The 17,223-nt window shown below is 36.3% G+C and overlaps 1 protein-coding gene across 2 annotated transcripts in view; it reads left to right on the forward strand.

The window, feature by feature from the left end:
• Window positions 1-11,696: 11,696 nt before the first annotated feature.
• Window positions 11,697-17,223, forward strand: part of LOC145661357 (carboxypeptidase E-like) — a 262,276-nt gene continuing 256,749 nt past the window's right edge. Inside the window, exon 1 of one of the 2 annotated variants that reach the window (XM_081726702.1) lies at window positions 11,697-12,576. In XM_081726702.1, the coding sequence (XP_081582828.1) occupies window positions 12,336-12,576 (241 nt within the window). In that variant the 5' untranslated portion in view covers window positions 11,697-12,335. The remainder of the gene's footprint in view (window positions 12,577-17,223) is intronic. The other variant, XM_081726703.1, reaches the window with a different exon arrangement.

Below are 17,223 nucleotides of genomic sequence, written 5' to 3' on the forward strand. Positions count from 1 at the left end.
TGTAGTATTACGTCTGTATTTCCAGCTATTGTTCTATCATCCAAATACCAGACATTCAGCTCTGTTTTAATATTACTAACAATTGGTTGGAGAGTCAAAGCAAACAGCGCTGGGCCTAACGGATCATCTTGTTGAACGCCTCGCTGTGATAGAATAGTGTTGTCTCCTATATATAGGTTGCTTGTCTGAGAATAGCATTGAGAGATGTACGAAAAATATGATGGAAAATTGTTTTTAACAAATAATAACATGGAATCTCGATTTAATTCGTTGAAGGCACTTTTGAAATCGATTTTTAAAAATACTTTCACTTGAATGTGCGAAGTAGAATAATATGTGCAGGCTGCATGTACCGCGGTTTCCGCCCCAAATGGGACGCAGACTCCTAGTTGGTGTGGATATAGTTTGTTGATTAGTGGTTCGCGCATCTTGTTGCAGATTATTTTGGCTGACAATCGTCTCCAAACATTGCTCACGGCTATTGGCCGAATACCACCACTTTTATTACTTAAGAGCAAGTAACGACGCACCGAAGAATATCGATCTCAACATGGTGGGTACATTTTCCGATATAATGAGGTGTAACGGTTCTCTGATGGCCGTAATAAGATGATCTCTTGATTCGTAATCCTGAGATAGGACTAAACCTTTTAAAATTAAAGCTCTAAGATTATCCATTCCACCGGCGGATCCAGAAGGAAAAGATTTAATAGCTTTCGATAATTCCGTTGATGATACTTTAGTTGCTGATGCTGATGTCTCAGGAGGTTCAGGGATGACTAATAAATGTGAGTGAGACGGATGTTTTGCTCTGAGTGTTTCTAACACTGAATTATCTGGCGTTTCTATCGAGTCTTCGGATGTTAGTAGTCTTACTGCTCCTCTTACATCACCGTCAGATAGTTTATTTTCAATATTCTTATGCTCGAAATACTCCATTTTTTCTCCCACCAATTCATTCATTTTTCGTCGTTACCGTCTTCTTTAGCCTAACCGGCATAACCGTGGGACGTAAGACTAAAGATTTCATTTGCACCAGTGTTAGTCCATCTCATCAAAGGGATAACAATCTCCAAATTTTATGCCATAAAAGGGAACGAAACTATAAAAAAAGCATTCATAAACCTGTACTAATTCATAACGTAATAAATCATCAAGACCATATTTTTAATAATTTTAAAGAACCATCATAACATTTGATCCAAAACTCCCAATTCAATGACGTCATAGCAGGGCCAAGGTACCTCTGACTCATTCCCACCAGCGTGCATGGCCCCTGAATAAGCATAAGAAAAATTTCAATAGGTGACGCAATCCCGGGCCAAAGCATCCCTGATTCATTCGCTATGGTCCATGGGGACCCCAAATTGGATTATTAAGAGTGAGATAGGGTGACGCAATTACTTCTGTGGAGATGTATATCTATCTGTTCCTCTCTCTCTCTCTCTCTCTCTCTCTCTCTATATATATATATATATATATATATATATATATATATATATATATATATATGAAGAATCTTGCCCCCCAATCAAAAGCTGAAATGACGCCCCTGCCCACGTGTTTCCAGAAATGCGTTGGTGAACTACCCATTATTATAAATTTGTTGCGCAATAGAAATAAATAAACCCGTTAGCCCGGGCTATCAACAAGAAACACCAGTCTATGGAATGGAAGCATACTGCGAGCTCTCGTCCCAAGAAATCTCGGCCGGGGACTATTCGTGCGCCGACAAATGGCGATTATTTTCTGGAATCAGGAAGGAACAGGCCCGTGGCAAGCCGAAAAATATAGGGGAAGCCCGGTAGAAATATAGTTGGGGAAGGGGCGATCCAACCATATTATACTTCATTTGCAAGCCTACCGTGAAAATTTGAGGGAGAAGTAAAAATTTAGGGGACTCCGCTCCCGTGCCCCCTCATGGATACAGGCCTGGGAAGGGATGAGTTGGTTCCCTTCCAATACGACCTCAACAGCAGTGGTGTAGCCAAGTGAGGCCCACCCAGCTCAAGCCCCCTTCCATTAGTGTTATTGAAAGTGGAGTTTGTTTACATGCAGTATGTTCTGTTTATGATCCCGATATTAGGACTTCTTTTTAGCTTCCGGCGTAAGCATACAGGAGCTTGTAGTTTCACTCTAGATGTATGTAGTATTTTATTTCTCGGTAACTGTTGGCCAACTCTAAACCAAATTTCGTGATCAAGTACCCAATCGCCTAAGGAATGAATATTATTATATGTGATGGACGAGCTCGGTCGGCAACAAGTTCAGCTTCACTTGACTTATATGTTATATTTCATTTCTAAGTAACTACTGGCCGAATATAATCGAAATGTGGTGGCCAGGTAGCCTATTGTCTAAAGATTGGTATGCTCGGTAGTCGACTCGTCCAAGGATAGGCTCAGCTCGGCTCTGCTTGTATGTATAAACGTAACCAAGGAAGTTTTGTCGCTTTTTGTGGAGGGCTGTGTTCAATTGGCCCTCACACCATGAGTTAAATGCGAATGGAGATAAAGCAAAGGTCAGTTGTTGGTGTGCATATATCCAACATACTACCGGGTTGTGGCAGTTCAGTTACACCGTGAACTTGCGTAAGGAAAGAGTGAACATGGGACCTTCAAGGAGCGTCATAAGGGCGTGTATGCTGTAGGAGTTCAAACTAGGGTCAAACGCTGCTGCAGCGGGTCTGAAGATGGTCCACGTGGCTAGGATGACTCGGGACACCATTCTACGCTTTGGATAGGAAACACTATTGCATCCGCCATACTCCCCGTCCGATTATCACCTGTTCCATTCCTTGGACAGTCACTTTAGAAGACGCTAGTTCAAATCCCTAGTAGAGGTGCAAAATGCACTTGATACCTTCTTCGCTTCACGGCCCACCAAGTTCTACCTCAATGGAATAAATGGCCTTTCAGAACGTTAGCAGAAGATCGTCGATGCTGATGGGGACTATTTCTGATCTTCCAGGTATGCCTTAAGTGACATATCGATATTCGAAGGTGGTGGGTGAAAAAGCGATTGAACTTTCTTGGTTACCTTTATACAATGCATTTGTTGTTTTGGGCGCTTCGGGTCTCTGTCAGTTGTGCAGAGAAGGCATTTTCAAAATTGAAACTAATAATAAAAAGAACTATTGTAAAAAAAAAAAAAAAAAAATTGCTCAAAGTAGATTAAGTAATCTAGTATTGCTCACAATAAGTGCAGACGAAGTTGAAAACATGTGCAGAAGTTAGAAACGAAGAAGAGAACTAAATTATTCAATTAATCTTTGGTATTCTTCATGAAGACTTATATAATAGACTGCGAAGAAATAAGTCCACTTTCATTTTGAAGCTTGTTGAATAAATTATATAACAAAGTGGTTTCCATTCATGAAGTTTTAGTAATTGCATGTATTTAATATATTATTCACAGATATAGTGAAGTTAATTATCTGCCATTCTACCAAGGAAAATGGGGACGGAGAATCTTGGGCATTCTCTTGCAGAGAGAGGGCATAATAATTATGCCTCTGTTAGCTTGTCTCTTTTTTCTATGGGTGGTCTTCCTCAGAACAATCAAACCTAATGGCTGAGGAGAAGAAAATCGCAAGTGTAACTCACTGCTGTTATTATTTGAATTCCTTTTGTGTCATATACCCAAAGTACTTTTACATCACCATGTGAGATTTATCTTATGGCAATCAATAAAGGAGTTCGAGCAGAATCTTCATTCTGTATGTGGATGTTGATTCGCTTGTAAAAATTTGTCCTAAAGTTTTCCAAGCAGATGTTGGTGCACCTTGTAGTTCCATCACTCATATGGATATCGACGTCTTAAAAAAAAGAATTAATTGACATCTTTGGCATCATTCTTCGGCCTAATCATGTTTTTGACAATGTTATTACGTTTTTCTTTGCCGTTGACACAACTTCAAACCTTTCTCCATTTTTAGCCTTTTTCCATGCTTTTTGTTTGTTTGTTTGTTATCGCTGTCACTTTCATTTACATCTATGTATATTATTTGCAGCTAAATCTTTATCTGTACTGAATTTATCTGCTTCACTGCTACTCTATCATGATTAATCATCTTACTCGAGTTCTTTTCTACTTAGGCCTCCGTCACTTTATTCAGCCAATTATTTTTCATTATTATCAAAGTTATTATCGCTATTAAGCCACAGGGTCCAAGAAGCGTGACAAAATGCAACTTATGAACAATAACTCATAACACGATCGATTGTGTGTTCAAAAATTTAAAGCTCTATAAAAATATATGGTTACTTTTCGTCTCGCACAAGTAGTCGTGTGTTTGAAAAAAAAAATGCCGACAACACCTATTTGTCGCACTGTAATAGCAGCTACTAGCTACTGTAATTGTGCATGACTGAGCTGAAGGGATGAAACCAGTTGAGGAAAAGCAAGGGGGATGACCCTGGCAATACAATAGCTCGTAAAGAACATTTATATTGCCACTTATTTCCTTATTCCAACAATGTAAATGAAAAAAAAAAATGTCATATAGAATTTGCGTACGGCAAATTTAATGAGGGTATTTCAATTTATAAATATGGGCGAAAATAATGTCTACGCTAGAAGTCGAACTTTTATAGTGGAAAGTGCTAATACTTGATCCAAATTCAGAATGTATACAAGAAAATAATTAGAAACAGTTGTTTCAAGCTTTTTTGTTTTTTACTTCTCCTTTGCACTGACTCCTGAATAGGTGCCCAAAGACATTAAGAACGCGTAGATTATGTTATAATTCAGAACAGGTATCACATGAAAAATATAGCCAGAAGAAAAATTCCAAAAAAAGAAGTTGAATATTGAAAAGTTGAAAAACGAGGAATTTGGAAATATTTTTGTAAAAAAGCTTTCAAGATAAGTACTTGAACCGATAATTCCAAGCCAGCGAGTGATTTTTGTCGGGTTATGCATAGGACATCTCCTATTTAACACATGTATAATTGAGAAATGTGTACTTTGTTAAAATATTAAATGCCGTGATAAATAAATCTCGACCACTCTAGTACATAGTGAAATTTTGAACTTCTGCGAAAGACGAGACAGATCAAAAATCGAATTTTTAAAACTGATTTCTGACATATTTGCCTTAGATTTGATAAGGAAGGAAACAGGAAACTTCGATTTCAAAATTTTTCGTAAGGTTTCCTTTGTTCCTAAATTAGAACTGCTGCTGCTTTATGTAACATTGTCCTCGTTATAATTTCGAGGTCATTTAAGGGCAAAAAGAGAACTTTCGAAATATATTTGTGATAGTAATTTCTTGTTTTATGGTGAATCTTCCGAATTTGAATCAACAATTGTCATACTCCTTTTTCAAAAAGTCGAGTTCCGGTCTTAATAGACCAGTTGAGTTGAGCTGAGTTTCAGTTTAACGTCCCTTTCAGAAACGAGGCTATATGAGACGGTACCTACTGAATAACGTGGAATCCAAACCACATGTGCTCCTTCCGGAAATTGAACCCGGGTCTTTTCTTAAGAGACCAGTTCCTGTCTGTTATACTGAAGTGAAAACTTTCATAATTTAATAGAGTATGCAGGATTTACAGAATAGCTATCATACCATTCAATATTTTGACAAAAAAATGTGATCCTCAACTTTAGGAAGGGTAAACAAGTTTCGTCCTATGTATTAAGCAGTGCTTCCATTCTATTTTCAATGTCATTTTCAGGGATATGGAGCTGGAGGCACTTCAGAAAAAGCTTGAAACGATAGTTCCTTATTCACTGTGTATGTTCTGGACATCGGATCAAAATTTACCATTTTCAATCTAGCGTAAGAAGTACAGCTTCTTCTTCGAGAAGACAGACCACTTCCGACCACTTTGGGGAGATTAAGATACCATCATTAAATCATCACATGCAGTTATATATCTCTCGTTTTTTATTCAAGATTCTGTGTGCAATACGAACTGAGTTACAGGTTCGGTAAGATTTTGTTAAAAACTGCTCCGCTAAGCTCCGCAACCCTCAGAAATGTTTAGAATGGCGGGTTGCATAACATAACACTACAGGATTTGGAGCATGAAATTTCCGCCACAGACGCAACGCTTAAGCTCAGTGATTTTTTTCAATATTTTTCTATTTGTTAGTATCAAACTTTGCAACTTTAATTTCACGCAATTCCGTAATAATTAGAGTTCCAAAATTTTGTACAGAAGAAAAATCAATGACAATAGGATATTTTCACATAATTTTCGACCTAAATTTAATTTAGTTATAAAATTAATTATCTTATTACAAATGTATTTAGGTTGCGTATATGCGTAGGCTACACAAGTTAATTAAGTATTACTTCAATAGAAAGCAAAGTGGTTCAGTGTTGATTTGAGATCTTTGATCCGTCTAACGGAAAATAATAGGAGATCTGAACTATGGTTTCCACAAGTTTATTCGCCATTTCGAAGCAAAAGTTTGTGCGTAGTACGCCTGGATAGTATGCGTAGGGGTAAACATCAAGTTGAGGAAGTTAAGACTAAATAATTGATTGCAAAATATTAAATAAAGACTAAAAAGTAAACAATGATCACATTTTAAAAATGTATACGTAAAAGCACACTAAAAATGAGTTTTTTTTTTTTGTGAGGGGGGATATAATAAATAAATAAATCAGACCAAAACTAAAAGTAATGGACATGATTTAATGTTCACATAAACTGCTTCACTTATGATAATTTACGAGGTATCTCATATTGTGAATATGTGGTAAACGCATCATTAAGCAGTGATCCAATTAAGCAGAAATTCCCAAATATTCCTGAAAACTTTATCCTCAACTTTATGAAGAGCACCCAATGCTTATTATCTTAGAAACATTTCTTTATTTTAAACCACAAAAATGTATTTTAACTTTTTGTTCATTTTATAAAAGTCCCGCTTTAAAAGTTATTTTCGGCTACTTTCAGTTTAGCAAAACGGGAAGGGGGATATGTCTTACTGAAAACGTCTTCGAAAAAAGAAAAGAAACAAAGAAAATAAAACCAAAATCTTCTGTCTCATTTTCGACAAAATGGGAACTTGAACTTGAGTACAAATAGTAACTATTTTATATTCCCCAATTTCCTTTCAAAATTCAAAGTATTAATAAACATATTAGTAAAATATTATCAAGTTGTTTAAAAAGTATTGAGTCTTCGGAGGTGGAAATTCAGAAGACATTTATTGTAATTTGAAAATAACATTATAAAGCATATGTACCATTCTACTCGATGAGCTGGCATTTGTTCGGCAACATAATAATCTCGTTGCTACTCGTATAGAAATTCTATGATTTCTAGGGGAAAAAAAGAAAAAGAAAGAAAGAGAGAAAGAAAAAAGAAAAATGTGACACTTGAATTTCGTTTGTCTTATTTGAATTAACTTAATATTATTCAGGAAGTGCTGCAGAGACCGAAACAAATGATAGTCTGGCGGTGCCAGGTTCGGAATATAAGCTAGATGCATTCAAGCCTCCCAGCCAAGTTCTCTTAATTTCTGACAGATCGTTCAAGATATTTGCGGTCTGGCGTTGTCAGTGTGGTATAAGACACCTTTTCTGTTCATCATATCCGGCAGTTCCTTCTGAATTGCTGGATGCACTCGTCGTAATTGTCTACAGTACAAATCCGAGTTTAGCATTCTTCACGGCGGCAGCAGCTCATGGTTCACGATGTCCTTCCAATCCCACCAAATATATAATATACCTGAACGTCAATATGTGCTTTCCTACAGCCTGTATAGATTATTCTTGCTTCGACCACGATCTATTTCCCACACCGTTGTCGTAGGTTATCTACTTTTCATCATTAGTATGATATGTTTTTTAAAGTTCTTGACGGCAGTAATAAATTGACATTGTTTGTAAAATATATCTTCCAGTAGTAATAGTAGTAGTGTCCATTGCCTTAATGATAGAACGTACAACGTAATTCCGGCAGAACGTAACGTCCTAAAAGTCCTACCATGTTACCTATAAATTAGAGTACTTTGTGTACTTCAGCAGGACAGAAAGTTTTCCAGGTGGAAAGAGCATGAACTCTAGTGTTAGCGCAGAAAAAAAAAATCATGTTGGTACGACTGGCAGGACGGCGGATCTGTACAAAAGAGTCTTCCGGAAGGACGTAGGCGTATGTTCTATCATTAAAGTAAGCCCTGAAAGGACATATATTCTAAGCAAATTTATCAAAGAATAAAGATTCAATAAACATGATTTATTACAACTCTGATTTTATGACAACTGTTGACTTACATGAACAAAGAAAAGCAAAGTAGAATAAAGAAAATTAAAGTAAAGTGCATTTTAGTTATCTGCATGATTAAATCAAATATCAAATATTAAATAAAACATTAAATCAAAATATAACTCGCGTGTGTGAGCTCATTAAAGGTAAACCTTGAGGAGACCACCAATTAAGATATATTTCTCAAAGAGACAAATCAATAAAGCAAACAGGTTTGAAACTTACATTGCAAAGAATCAGCTAAGTTCTCTCACATCTCTGAATATAATGTCCTGTATAAACTGTTCATAAAGAGATAAGTGTTCATGAATATCCTCTTGATTTTTTTCGATGGCCAAGTAGACTATCGCCTAGGAACTAGATTCCTATATTTAAGATTCCCATACGAGGTCTTTATACTGTATTAACGTTTCATGATCTTGCCCCTTAAGCCAAATGAGACGGATGGATTATTGGAAGTGAATGATTATAGAGGAACTGGCGGACTATCCCTAAAGAAGCTCATAAACACGATGTTGTCCGCTATAAACTTGCATGATCTGGGATCCAAGCAAGAACTTGTTGCACCAAATATGAGTGCTTCATTTTATTTTATTTTTTTATTTTTATTTATTTATTTATTTTTTGAATCAGACTTTATGACTCAGCCACTGTGCCCGCAAGTGGAAGTTGAAGAACAGTTTTGATTTAGAAATGGAAAGGGCATTAGGGATGCAATTATCTTCTATCTGGTAGTGGGTAGATATTTAGGCAGACATTCATTAGAAATTAATTCAACTAGGTAATTTTGAGGAGATCTAAAAATTCGGAACAAATGGAAAGACCGAAAACAATTAAAAAAAAAAAAGAACTTGTACGAAACAGTGATTAAGAGTTATAAGAAAAAGTGGCAGAGGATAGTGCAAATGGCAGAAGTGTTCAGCAAGAATATTAATTTTTATCGGTATTACTCAATATATGTTTAGTAGATTAATAAAGCAAAGATATTATCTTGCTAAGAGGCAGAAGGATGTATTTGCTTTGTAAACGACATGGCTGCTGTTGCGGAATCTCAACGGAGAATTAAAATAATAAAACAAGTATGACCCATAAGTCTTGCAGTATTCTGGTACACAAAATACTTGTATTTATTACAGTACAATGAAATCAAGTGAACATTCAAAGTATACTCCATCGTGTTAGACTGTCTGCAGCAACCTTCCTGGCAGTTACTCTATATCACGTATTGTTCTTACAGGCAAAAAATTCAGTCACTGCTGTTTCCACCTCTTGTTGTTTGGTGAAGGATCTTGATTTCAGGAAGTTAGTCATGGGCGAAACAAGTAGTAGTCCGAAGGGACAAGGTCAAGACTGTATCCCAAGTATGGCATCAATTCGATGTTATCAAGTTCCTGATTTGTTTTCGTTTTTCGAGTTGAGTTGGTTTTGAGTTTAACGTCCCGTTCAGAAACGAGGTTATATGAGAAGTGGACCTACTGATTAACGTGCAATCCGAACCACATGAGCTCCCGCCGGGTTTTCGTTTTTCGAGCCGAATGTGGTTTTGCATTATCCTGTTCCAGCAGGACGTTCTTTCGTTAACAAATGCAGGAATTTTTCGTCTCAATGCAGCACACAGCCGCTCCAACTGTTCAGAATAGAAGTCAGCATAGATGGTACGACCGTTAGGAACGAACTAGAACTGAATTAATCCCGTCGTAGTTCCACCACACACAGCATGGATTATGCTTGAGCCTGACCTATGTGTCGACCGGTTCTGGAAGTTGATCTTTGCTCAACCATTGTTTCTACACATTTGGATTTCAGAAAAGAAAAAAAAAACACTCAATTTTCTTCGCACGTAATACTCCGTTTCAGAAAATGTACATCACGCGGATTTTATAACAGTTGTAAGCGCACATACATTCCCCTATATGATTGAGTTGCGTCAACTCATATGATAGATACAATGCGGCAGCTCCAGATGGTTTTCCTGAATTCGTGAGGACAGTGGACTAGGAATGCCGACTTTGACAACTGTCGTGTTCCGGTTGAATAGATTTTCCTCAATGGTGTGTCATATGACGTCAGAGTCTGTTATCGCGGGGCAGCCACACCTTGACTGATTTTTCGACATTTTTACAACCTGCACAAAAAATTATTGTGCCAAAGAGTTGCTGTGCTGTGGTTCGCCTTTCGCATGACAAATATTTTGTGTAGCTGCTGTAGTGTTATGCCCGAATTCGAACTCATACAGGAACAGCTCAAGTATCAGACATTGTTGAATACTCATCGTTACTGCTACTAAAAATTCGTTAAAGATATTGACGGTGGTTACCTCCATATTAAACAGTCCGCTTACCATTCTAGGTCTTGGGCAAATTTGACCTTATACTTACTGTCGATCACGGCATACACACGCGCCTGCTGTTCGGGTTGTGCAAATATTGCAAGACTTATGACTGATTTTTCCATTAATAAACTGCTAAAGTTGTGAAAAGGATGTGAGATGAAGATTAGTAGAAACAGGTCTAAATCAATGGTGATCAGAGTAAGGGGAATTATGACAACTATAGATGTCAAAAGAAAAAAGATAGAAGAACTGCTTTTTAGTATGTGAGCAGTATTTATTATTGATGAAGATCTGAATGGCAAACGTAACATGTGAAGGGATAAATAGAAGGCAAGGGCTGAAAATAAGAAAGTTAAAAAAAGTATGAATTGCTCAATGAAGTTTTTCGAAGAAAAGGATTCATCAAATGTTGAGTAATGAATTATGCTGAGCAGAAGCATGAACATTATGAGAAAGTAACGAAAGACGATTAAAGTTCTCCGAAATTTGAATATTGAGAACAAAAGAATTCTAAATGGGTAAGATGAAGCGGAAAGAATGGGAAGGGCATGAAGGGAGAGAATGAAGGGAAAGAATGGGGATTGGAAATAATAGGTAGAAAAGAGCATACTTGAACATAATTAAAAGAGTAAGGATAACATTGAGAAGTAATTTTATTCTGACTGAATTGTAGAAGGTATAGTGAAAGTAAATAAGGATGAGAAGAAATACTACAACAAAAGAATGGAATTGTCAGTGGAGAATTACTAAATCAAAATGAAGAAGTCCATAGGTGATGGATTCATCTAAATTCAAAGCAACTGACTTTCCAGTGATGACAGATAACTATAATGATGAATTGTGTTTGTAGAAGTAAAAATTAAAGCCCGCTATTTCCCACTCCCTCATAATTTTGATATACATTTGGTAGCCCTAAAAGCATTATATGGTCTTATTGTTCCTTTCAGTTTTAGTATGCCTGAGACACCCATACTTAGGAAGGGAATGTTTTTCATAAACATTGTTTTGTTTTTCTAAGCAACACAGAAATAATGAAAACATTGTTTTATATTATTTAGTATACTTTTATCGTCTATCGTCCATAAATTTCGTCAGATTTCATTAGTTCAAATCCGCAATTACAACGTATTTTGAGGGAACCATTCCGTTAAATGTGTATTTATATTATGATCTAATTGATAAATTATCTATTATTTAAACATATTTGAAGTTACGTCAGTCCTACAACGGATTTACGTGAATAAATGGAAACAGAAAGCAATACCGTATTGACAGGCTGTATTTACATATAAAATAATCTAACAGGTGTTCTGTGTGACATTAGTGACAACACTTGTGCCATATGTTTGAAAGGATTTTACTTAAGTGTGGTTATCGACGTAGGATGATAGAATATTTGAACGAAACATGCGTGCGCTGAAATGCACTAAAGAGTAAATTCTCGGAGATACTCTGTTGAACACACTTCTTTCCATTCGTGGTTGCATACTCACTCTTCTGATCGATCATTGAAGAAACCTCCCACGGAAGATGGCAGCTCGATCGCTACGCATGACGCAAGCCTAGTATTTCCCCCTCTTCTCCCTACTTCCGATTACCCGACACTCATATCCATCACCAGTAGAGACATTCTTTTTTTGTCTCCTAGAAGAAACCAGCTGGTATAGTAGTATTGGCTGCTAAGGACCATAAAGTGAACTAGTACATTCTTGCTTTAATATCAGTTGTCGGGGACAGTGAAAAAATAATTTATCAATAACTACTGTAATTAAAAAATGGCGTTGAATCAATTATGTCAAATCAGCTGCAAGATCGTTTGTTTAATAGCAATATTTGGCACCGTGTTTAGTTTCGAATTCAAACATCACGACAACAAGGAGTTGGTTGATATCCTGGAAAATATTCATGCTAGATGTCCAAATATTACCAGAATTTACACACTTTCAGAGACGTCGGTGAGAGGAATTCCACTTTATGTGATCGAATTTTCTACAACACCTGGACACCATCAATTGTGTAAGTATTTTAAAACATTTATTTTAAAATTATCAATCTTAAAAATGTGCTTGTATTTCGATCTCATTTTATCCTAAAACTAATATAAATTACCCACTTCATTAGGTTAAATTAAGAAGAAAAAAATAGTAATATGTTTTACTTCTTACTATTAGTAAAATGCTCTAATATCGGTCATTTCCAATCATTTTAAAATCTCTTCTCCCTCCTCCTTCCCATGCTGCGTGGCTGAATTTGGATTTAAACGGTATCGGAAGTGTCACTGTTCATCTCAGTGACCCCGAAAACTATAGATTAGACATTAATATTGGTCACTTTCGATTATATATATATATATATATATATATATATATATATATATATATATATATATATTATATAGATAGATAGATAGATAGATATATAGATATATATATAGAGAGAGAGAGAGAGAGAGAGAAAGAGAGAGGGTGTTTCAAAACAACACTGACAACGTTTGGGAGGTGATTCCTGACACCAAGATAAGACAAAAAGTATAGGCCAACTTGGGTGCACAAATGTTTCCTTTCGGAGTTATAGGCTGCCGAAATAATAAAAAATTGAACTTTAAAGGTTCATAGCTCCAAAACTATGAGATCTATCGTAGTCCGATCAAGACTTCACTTCGGAACTAGTATGTGCTCTATCCAAAAATCCATGTTTAAGAATCGTAAAGTACTGATGCAACAGTTTTCTTAGAGGGAGTTTGGCTACGGGCATAAAATTTGAAGTACTCACCAACTACCTCTATAAAAATTGTTACGGAAGTACCGAAGAATTCTGAGACATGGATATTTGGATAGTGCACATACTGGTTCCTAAGTGAGATCTTGACCCGATTACAGTAGGTTTCATAGTTTTGGAGCTATGGACCTTTAAAGTTCAATTTTTCATGATTTCGCCAGCCTGTAAGTCCGAAAGCAGGCATTTGTGCACCCAGGTTGGTCTATACTTTTTGTCTTATCTTAATGTCAGGAATCACCTCCCAAACGTTGTCGGTGTTGTTTTGTGGATTTGAATTTGAAGAGTATCAAAAGTGTCACTGTTCTTTTCTGTGACCCCGAAAACTATAGATACACCATCAAAGTGATATGATAGAAACCATCCCAGGTCCGAACCTCATTTATGTTGAAAATTTGATCGAGATCGGTCAAGTGGTTCAAGAGTTAAGTTTTTATTAATTTTTATATATCTCACCTCCCCTAAGTTCTACCGTCACATTGAATAGATAAAAACATTTCCAGGCCCGGAGTTCATCTATGTTGAAAATTTGATCGAGATCGATCGGATAGTTCAACAGATTAAGTGACAAAGATAGTCACTTTCAATTTTCTAATATAGATTACATAAGCAATAGTGTTTTTTTAAAAATGTAATCATGTATTTCTTAACTATTTAAAAAAATCTGTTATTTTTCTTTTTTAAAACCTATTGTTCACTCTTAATGTTCTCATGTGTTTGGTATACCATCTCGTAATTCGAAATGTCAACTTTTCATGGGTGAATGTTGATATTTAATATATTACTTTTTTTTTTTTTTTTTTTGGTACGTTACATTTTTCCACTCAAATATTGTGTGAAACGACCATATAATATCTCGCCAAAACTTAACGTGACAAGAGCAAGTTTTAGCAATCGATAGCTTTAGTTTATACTTCAATTCGTGTGTTATGAACGAAATCATACAAGCGTTATGTTGTAAGAATGGTTCTTGGTTCACTATTATACTGCAGAATTGGTCTTCAAAACAGCAATGAAAACTTCTTTTTTTTTTTTTAAATATATTTTATTCAGTTTTCAAAGAACAATGCTACTAGAACTCAATTACTAAATATCTTGAACCAGGAATCATTTCGTTTATTAACCTTTTGCGTTTTAAAAACTGAAAACATCATTTCTCAGAAGTAACGTTTCTTACTTCATCGCAGATTTAGTACTCTGAAATGACAAATTGATTATCTGTATATACTACCTGAAATGCTTTTTCTTCGCATAGATTTATGGAAAGCATTTGAATCTTCCCCCTTCTTAGGGTACGCACTTCAATGAAAGTGTAACGTTTCCCCCTTTCTGCATCAAATCTCGCCTCTATGCCAATGAGGTCTTAACTTGCTCTAAACGACATCTGGAGTCATATTCATCTCAGCAACTCCGAAAACTATGAATTTGACACTAATATCGGTAGTTTTCGATTATTTTACATCACCCCTCTCCCCCTCCAGCCTTAGAAAGGATAGAGGTCTCTTAGCTCTACAGTATTTTTTTTTTCAGATTACAATTCATATTCCAAGTTTGATTGAAATTGCTCTAGGCGTTGCAGATATATGCTACAAAATTCGCACATAGGCACACATACATACATTCTTATATAGGGTGGCCCAAAAATAGGTATACAGTACCATACTGATCAGCTCCTTGCATTTTACATCATTTCTTATTGTTATAGTTTCTTTATTATTTGTTCTTAATATCTTTTTACTTATATATTAAGCTCAGAACAGCCGAAGTAGATAAACGTATAAGCTAGAATGTTATACTTGATCAATGCATTGGTGTACACCTACTTTTGGGTCATCCTGTATATCTAGATGTATGGAGATGTGAAAAAAATCAAGAACTGACTAGAATAAATAACGACGAGCAAACACCTTCCTCGTTGCTCTTGTCCATTCCCCGGCTAGCTGATATGCCCATTCTTGCCTAAACTTGGGCTTAAGAATAATCGGAACTCCCACCAATAAGCTTAGTGGGGCCGAAAAGTATGAATTCGACACTAATTGGATCATTTTGGACATTCTATTTTACATATCTTTTCATCCTCATGTTGATGAGGGTTGAACTTGAACTTAAACGACATCGAGAATGTCACTGTTCATTTCAGCGACACTGGTAACTATATATTTGATCCTAATATCGGTCGTTTTTTGCTATTTTTACATGTCACTTCCTGCCAACCCTTAGGGGTACCAAATCTGTCTTGCTCCACAGTATGGCATCTGGAGTATCAATATTCATCTGTGTGATCCCGAAAATTATAGATTTGACAATGTCAGCAGTTAACGATTATCGTTATATGTCACTCCTTCCCTCCTCCTAGGAGTAACTTATCCCAACGGGAGCTCAATTGGCACTTAAACGGCATCGGAAGTGGCACTATTTATTTTAGCGACTCCAGAAACTACGAATTCGACACTAATATTGGTCGTTTTCGACTACTTTTACGCACCCCCTTCCCACCTACTTAGTGGTAATAGGGATGCTAGAAGTGTCTTATCTTACATTACGGTATTGAGAGTGTCATTATTCATCTCAGCGATCCCGGAAAAAACTATGGATTCGACACTGATAACAGTAGTTTTTGATTATTTTTACATGTCACCCCTTCCCACCTCCTAACGGTAGGCTACTAGAGGTGTCATACCCGCACAGCATGTTTTTCCAGATTGTAAGCCATGTATGTACCAAGTTTAGGAAATTATCCCAGGCATTCCAGAGTTATGCTGGAGCCCCTCCCCTACTATATATATAGTCCTCCCATTTAAAGCAAACATTTTCAAAAATGCTGAGACTGTCCATTTTTTAAAAAATGAGTTTCATTTTCCTAGCTTGAGAGATTTGTGAGATACTCAATTTTCACATATGTTGTGACTCCCTTTTTACCCTTACGAATTTTAATCAAAGTAACATGATAAAAACCTAGTTCGAGGTAGGCGATAATTATATAAAAAAAATCATTTCAATCGTTCCGTGCGGATGACATCGTGCTAGAGAGGCCATGAAACCAAGACAGCACTGCGAGAGAAATTAGATGCCTGAAGAGGAGCATTGAAGAGCAAAAAGCTTAGAATTAGTAAAACCAAGACAAAATATTTGCATTATCCTTTCAGGAAAAATGTAATTGAGAATCCAAGAATACGACCAGACGAAGAAGAGGTGGTAATGACGAGGAAATTCAAGTACTGTACTTGGGTCACTACTAGGGATGCGCACGAGACAAGATTTGAGACTGTCTCGTCTCGAAAATGAGCTGTAAAACTGATGTCTCGATTCGAAAAATATATATTTTTCTATTGGAAGAGCTGTGTCTCGACTCGAATTTTGTCAGGAAAATTCTGTCTCGACTCGACTCGAGCGCATTGCTAGTCACTACTGCAGGAAAATGCAGGAGTAGAAGAAAATGTAAACAGCAGAATTAGCAGCGCTTGAAAAATAGAGAAAAGTGGCAGGAGTATAGTATGACCATAAAGTACTAATACACCTTAAAGGAAAAGTTTGCAAAACAGTAGTCAGACCTAACCTTATTATACGGAACGGAATATTGGACGACGAAGAAGAGAGAGGAACAGAAGTTGCATGTTGCAGAAATGAAGATGCTGTGGTGGATACGAGCAGTGGAGTGACACGGAAGAATAAAATTCAGAATGAAGTGAGAAAAATCAAGTTAAAGTTAAACACAACATATCAAAAGCAAACACAAGTAGTTGAATGTGTCATACATTGTACATATATATTGTACAAAAAACACATGTGTTTGTTTAACTTGATTTTTCTCCATTTTTAAAAATGTGAGTTAGACCACCGTTGGGCTCACTCCCTCAGTTTGAAGCTTAAAATACATAAAACGATAAT

The sequence above is a fragment of the Thermobia domestica genome, chromosome 1 (genome assembly GCF_964235325.1).
Source record: "Thermobia domestica chromosome 1, izTheDome1.hap1.1, whole genome shotgun sequence".
Classification (NCBI taxonomy): Eukaryota; Metazoa; Arthropoda; class Insecta; order Zygentoma; family Lepismatidae; genus Thermobia; species Thermobia domestica.